Raw genomic sequence first — 6,714 nt, 5'->3', positions numbered from 1 at the left:
CCCTTCCAATCCCTAACATTCTGTGATCTCTTCAGGTGCTGACTATCTTCCCTGTGTGTTTCTGAGCCCTGTAAAGATAACAGAACTTCTTGGTTTTGCACACTGAAACACAAATTCATTAGAGACTGTGTGTTGTTCCTCAGTGCAGTCGGTGATTGCCAGGGTGTGTGTGTGTGCAAAACGTAGTGCTGCCGAGTTGGTGGTGCTGCCGTGGGATTACACCCTCTGAAAACAGTTCACCTCTGCAGTGTAAACCTTCATGGGGACGGCATGGTTTTTTGAGAGTGCGTTTAGTTAACTATCTGTCATTAGCTGGATGAACTAGTTGGAGCATAGACAGGTCATTGTGAAGCCTTTTTCTGCCTGTAGGGTGGCATGTGTGGCTGATGCGGAGTCCCCCTGCGTTCGGTGTGTGGTTTCCAGACTGGCAGAGCACAGCAAACCTCTCTGCTTCAGAATATGGGACCTGTTCTGCTGTATGTCAGCTAACGTAGCAGGTGCCTGTTCTGTAAGTGACTTGAAGCTTTCTGAGCAAATCTGTTTCTGTGGTGTCGGGGAGATTGTGTGCAAAACTGCTGCCATTTTTATTAGGGACTGTGTTTATATTTTCTTAAGTATATCAGTAGCTTGCCCTATTTTTAAGGCAGAAATGGAAGCATAAGCATTAATTTTAAATAGCCACCTCTGCATATTTGCATTAGAAAAATGACCCTTGTGATGAGATTTTCCTCAGATTTTTCTGCTTTGAAATTTCAAACCAATTTCATGGGTGATTTCCAAGGTGAAAGGGAACTGATGTAAGGATTAGATTATCTAAGTTGAGATAGCCTAATAATTTTTCCGCTAGTGTATCTAAAATATTATTGTGTACCTGCCATGGACATTCTTCTGTGTGCTATGATTTAGGTGGATGGGTGTTCCTGAGCTAGAGTGAGGCATTTAAACATCTTTTTTGTTTATTAAAGAAAAAAAGTTGCTTTTTTCTTTCAAGTGAGTTGGATGCTGTGTGTTTGTATTAATAATACCTAGTAGCTATTTGAATGCTTGGGGTTTTTTTTCTGGATATTTGCCTTCATGCAACAAGACTTTAAACCCAAGTATTTTCTGTTGGAAGTTAATGCTGCATCCCGCTTGGGTACTGCTGTAGCATCCCCCTTACCCAGATACATATGTTGTTCCTGGCTGTCCCTGCCACTGGCTGAGCTGTGCGTGTCGTTGGACAGATCTGTTTGTGGCTGCAGATGCTTCTATTTGATTTCTCCTGGCTCTGGTTTTCCTAATTTGTTATTTTTCTGGGTCAGAAGTCCTTGTTCACTCTTCATATGTTCTTCCTTGGTTGTCCTCCTTGAGTTTAGATTATCAGGTTCATTTTCAGAGAGTGACAGAATTGTTGTGGTTGGAAGAGACCTTCAAGCTGATCAGGTCCAACCGTTCCTCTTCAGAGCATAGTTCACCAAGTTCTCAATTTCCCTTGGCCTTGGAGATGCGAACTTCTGAGATTGTTGGGAAGGATGCTAAGTTGTTACATTTTTGTCTTTAGCTCCAGAGGGGGAAACAAATCCAGTTTAAGCGCCTGGAGACTTTCCTTCGGGACTCGTGGCGCAGACACCGCGATGACGTCCGGCTGAGGCGCATGGAGCAGAGGCCAGGGCAGACAGCTCCACCTGAGGAGTGCAAACTCGCCTTTGTCGTGCGAATTGCAGAGTGAGAAACTTCCCTTACCCCTTACTTTCGTTGTTGCTACTGTGCGTAGCTGTCTTACCATTTCTGAGCACAGGAATGGTGAGCAACCCGGGCATGTCTCCTTGCAGGTAATCTGAGGCCTTTTATTGCTGTATTAGAGAAACATGGTTACTAATAGTTTTATTGTGTGATTTGTTTTTATTATTCAGCATTAAGGGAGTGAGTAGGAGGGTCAAAAGAGTGATTGAGTTGCTGCAACTGAGGAAAAACTTCACTGGAGTATTTGTTAAACTGACTCCTTTATCTCTGAAGATGCTGCGGATCGTGGAACCTTATGTGGCCTGGGGGTAAGTACCAGTCCCGTGACTTGACGTCACTTTGTGTGTAAATATCCTCAGTTTTTGATTTGCTATCTGCTATCACAAATCCATAGCTGGCTTCTCCACTAGTGGTCAAAACTTTGTCTCTAAAATTTGATACCGTCCCTTTTTTCATTGTTCTAAACATTAACTTGGTTACTTTCCCACCTCTGCACAAAGTAGGGTGGGGCTTCCCGCCACATCGTGTCTCTCCATTACAGCATCCAATTTTTGGTTTTGCAGACACCCTAACCTGAAGTCTGTACGAGAGCTCATCCTGAAACGAGGCCAGGCCAAGATTAAGAAAAAGAGGATGCCTCTGACAGACAACATACTGATAGAGGAACATTTAGGTGAGGAAGAGGATGAGAGAATGAAGTGAATCAAGGAAAGGGGTCAGGCTGCAAACTCTCAATATCCACCTAAGTGGGGAGAGGAGGGAGAAAAGTCTTGCAGGACCTGCATATGGAGGACTGGCAGCTCTGCAGTAGTGTGAGGAAAGATAATACAGTTGGGCATTCCATGTATGTGCTCTAGGAGGCGGGGGGGTGTGGCATTTGTTGTTTTGTTGTGGTATTTTTCATTTTATTTTTTTGTTTTTCTGCAGGAAAGTGTGGTATTATTTGCCTGGAGGACCTCATTCATGAAATCTACTCAGCTGGGAAGAATTTCAAAAAAGTCTCCAGTTTTCTGTGGCCGTTCCACCTGTCGGTGGCTCGCCACGCGTCACGTAACAGAGTGGGTTTCCTGAAGGAAATGGGTAAGCCTGGCTTTAGAGGCGACGCGATCAACCAGCTCCTTTAGAGGCGACGCGATCAACCGGCTCATACGGCAGCTGAACTAGCCAGGTGAGGAGCGTCTGTGGTGTAACCGCCAAACCCTTCATCCCCTGTCCTGAGAACTGCTGTCCTCATCATCTGAGATGAGGGGTCACCTCTGGTTCTGGGTTATTCACCCTATGGAAGGGACCCTCAGGTTAGGGGGAACTAAGGAAGAGTGTGGGCCCCATTAGGGATCAGCAAATACTATTGGAGATCTCCATAAAGGCCTGACTTCTGGGAGACTGCAGTAATGTGACTGTTGGGGTTTTTATTTTCTTTCTCGTTTCAGGATCTTTGTGAATACTTCAGGGCTCTAGATCCTCTTTCTTTTCACATGTTGTTTTCATGGACATTATGCAATGAGATATCTCCTACTGTTGGTGCCTCTATAAAAGAAGAAAAAGTCTACAGATGATGATGGACTTGGGGCTAGGCCTCCTTAAAGAAGAAGATAAATTATATTTGGTACACAAAAGAAGTGACTTGAACTTCCTGGAGCATCTGACTTTGACACCTCTGTAACCCAAGTTTTAGACCCCTTACTGCTGGCTCTGTGCCAGCCATGTCCTGATCTCACCTGGGGTATAAAACAGAAGATGGCCATTCCAAGTGTAAACTTCTGTTACAGTTGAGTTGCACTCATTGCTTTGGTCCAGTCCTCCCCAGAGGAAGTCCTTGAAGTTGCACTCCTTGGAGCGCAGCTGTCTGGGTGCAGAGGGGTATTTGCAGTCAGTCACCTGTTTAAGATCGTAGCTAACAGACAGAAGAGAACACTCAGTTTGCCTTTATTCACTACTGGGGCCTGCTCTGCAGTGGCAACGTCATGTTTTTTGAAGTACCTAGATTGTATTTATTTTTAAAAGCCATGATTTTGTGTTACTGATCTACAAGATTAAAAAGCTGCCTTTTTAATTCTGCTAAGGAGAAAATTTTCCTGGTGGGAAAGGCCCAGAAACTTTGTAATACAGTGGTAATCAATGTTGTCTAAATAAACTTTTGAAATTGTACCGTTTCATGAGGAAGAGCCACACATAACTGTGAGAGTGGGAAAACTTTAAATACTCTGGCTGAAGTGAATTTGCTGAAGGAAATGAACAAAATCATGGAAGTTCTAGTAACAGTTTTAAATCGCTCATTTCTTCCTGCATTCTTCACAGGTTTGTACTGGAAGTGTCCTGTGCTATTTAACACTAGGTCAAGGGGACTATACTGTTACTTGAAGATTTAAGTGGGGGCAAACTATTATACCCATGAATGGATTTCATATTGACTCCACCACACTTGTTTTGAGACTGAGAAAACAGTCAAAGTGAAGATTAAGTAGGATGCCTTTAGGGTATTAGTTCAATGACAGTTATAAACTGAGGTGGAACATTCATAAAGCCATATAAAATACAAAGTACTACAGACTCTGAATTAGCAAACACAGGAATTTAAAGCTTTATTCTGTAAAACAAGAATAGAAACATTGAAAATGCTTGACAGACAGTAGAGACAGACACCAACTTAGAACACTATCACCCAAGAGCTGAAGTCCAGCAGTCATTAATATACAGGGCTACATACAATTTTAATTTTCCCAATAAAAAACTGCTGATACGCCCTAAAAAGGTCTAAGTAACTTCTGACTTGTTCTGCTGATTCATTTTAGGGTTGTTTATGGTAACAGAGCAGCCCAGGCTTTTAACATGGAAGTCTGGCATGTCCAGGAATGTTTTGTAATAATAAAATACTAAATTACAGGATCTGAACACAATTCTAGCTATTAATCCTAGATTTAGGCAGTTTTTCTAGTGAATGCTGCAGTTTAACATACCATTGGTTTAGGTCATACGGGTAAGGAACAACTGAACTATTGCTACACGTCCATTATTCAGACCCCTTTAGAAAGGGTGCCAGCTCAGCCTAGCGATCCATCCCATTATCCTGGGCAAGCACCTTGCCTCTTCTTGGCATCCAACCATCAACGACCGTTCATGACTTGGCTGCACTACAACCAGGAACTATACAAGATGACAAGATCTATACAGAACCAGGGCATGCTAGGGGAAGGAATCCTTTTTGTAGGCCACCATACTGTTTACTTTGTGGATCGTAGTCGTGAAGGAGCGAAGGCGAACCTCTTCCGAATTGGCAATGAATTGTGGTCCTGACTCCTCCCACTTTTCGGGCACTGCCAGATCTTTGTCTGTGTATATCAGCAAGTCAAAGGCACCTGCAAGCAAGTGGGAACAAATTAAGGCATGCCTAAGAAGACAGCATGTTTGAAGTGCATCTTCTAGAGCTTTAGACATGTACCAACTCACATTAGTTCTGTAGAAAGAGTAGTTGGAAACAAGTCCTGGTTATGTTCATGAATAGCCATTTTGTTTTAAGAAAAACTAAGGAAAACAGATGTGAAGTTTTTTTAAGCGTGGTAAAATGCTGTGGAGCTGAGCTCTATTTAACACTTTATGTGAACTCAGTGACAATTTGTACAAGCCTGTCCACAGCTGGAGTCACAAAATAATTTATTATTTATGAAAACCTCCATTCCTCACAGCACACACAAGTTTCACCAAGTTAGCTAAGCCACCCTGAGCTCCATCCTGATCTCGGTCTAGAAGATACTCTGCTAATTTTCTGAGGCTTTTCAGTTGTTACATCATGTACCACCACATCTCTGAGACAGCATTTTGTCAAAGTGAAAAAGTTGTTGGTTTTCCAAAAGAAATAAACGTTTGATTTCTTTAGTGAAGTTAGAAATACTCACAGGCAGTTTCCAACAGGGGCAGAAAAGTTACTGTGGCAGTTATTTGTCTGATAACGGATCGAATTTCATCCTGAATAGCTTTCTGTGATTTTTCTCGTGGTGCACTGGAAAAAGAGGAAAATTTGTGTTAAGAAAGCAAGCTTCTACTACACTGACAGTTGTCTTTGAATATAGCTCTATTAAGCTATAGGATTTTTTCATAGTAGTGACACAACTTTTCTAAGCCCATCTACCTAGAGCTTAAGTAATAGTTTTCCTTTATTGATGCTTGTGGAATGGATGAGAACATTTTGGCATAAGCAGACTGCAGCAGTTCTTCAGGGCATGTACCCCATACAGGATTTTCTGTGCACCATTCAGGATTAAAATTCAAGTGTTGATCTGATGCTTTAAAAAAAAACCCAAACCAACACCTGAGGATTATGTATGCTCCAACCATAAAATGGACTTGTTTACAAACAAAAGGAAAGGCAGTAAGAAAGGTAGTAGTTCTGGCAGGGTCTGAAGAAACATTTTCCATACTCATACTAAGAAGAGGCTATCTCGGGTGCTCTGAAGAACCAGGACAGTGCTAATGCCCATGGCGTTCACCTTGTGCCTGCACGGCTCCTAGGCACAGGTGAGAGCAGGTGCAGGAACGCTGTTACCCACCTCTCCTCATTTGCAGTTTTGTCACACTCTATGTCAAACTGCCACCGCTCCAGAACCTCGTTGTTTTCGATACTGGAGATGACCACGACCAGGCGCTGCACGATGTTCTCTGAAAGAAGCCGCAGCAAGTTACTTGCAGTGCGAGAAGGTGGAGAAGCATCAGCAGAGACACGACAAAGAGGCCCCGCACCCTCCCGGCGGCCGCAGTAGCGCGGCAGGGGGCAGCGACCCCGCAGCTCCCCGCCCCGTCCCACCTTTCATCTGCTCCACCACGTTGTTGAGGTAGTTCTTCAGCTCGGGGTCGGTGGTGACGAGGAGCGTGAGCCCGTACTTCTGGACGCGGGTGAAGGTCTCGGGGGGGTAGATGCCACGCTGGTAAAGAATGCTGTTGATTCCATAGGCTGCAGCAGGCAGAAGGGAGAGCGGGGTTGCGTGCGCCGGGCCGCCA

General features: G+C 43.8%; 2 protein-coding genes across 2 annotated transcripts; one reads left to right on the top strand and one right to left on the bottom strand.

Annotated features, from left to right (window-relative positions):
• Positions 1 to 1,540: 1,540 nt before the first annotated feature.
• RPL7L1 (ribosomal protein L7-like 1) lies at positions 1,541 to 2,846 on the top strand (the record flags this gene model as incomplete). The annotated part of the gene is made up of 4 exons (XM_008939866.1): positions 1,541 to 1,704; positions 1,893 to 2,030; positions 2,286 to 2,395; positions 2,650 to 2,846. Coding segments are annotated over 4 exons (609 nt in total), but the record flags the coding sequence as incomplete, so codon positions are not given.
• Positions 2,847 to 4,866: 2,020 nt separating this feature from the next.
• MAD2L1 (MAD2 mitotic arrest deficient-like 1 (yeast)) lies at positions 4,867 to 6,667 on the bottom strand (the record flags this gene model as incomplete). The annotated part of the gene is made up of 4 exons (XM_008939865.1): positions 4,867 to 5,078; positions 5,616 to 5,719; positions 6,267 to 6,375; positions 6,521 to 6,667. Coding segments are annotated over 4 exons (533 nt in total), but the record flags the coding sequence as incomplete, so codon positions are not given.
• Positions 6,668 to 6,714: the final 47 nt, after the last annotated feature.

Source organism: Merops nubicus, unplaced genomic scaffold, assembly GCF_000691845.1.
Source record: "Merops nubicus isolate BGI_N331 unplaced genomic scaffold, ASM69184v1 scaffold50564, whole genome shotgun sequence".
Lineage (NCBI taxonomy): Eukaryota > Metazoa > Chordata > Aves > Coraciiformes > Meropidae > Merops > Merops nubicus.
Note: the sequence above shows the minus strand (reverse complement) of the source record. Positions and strands in the feature narration are given on the sequence as shown.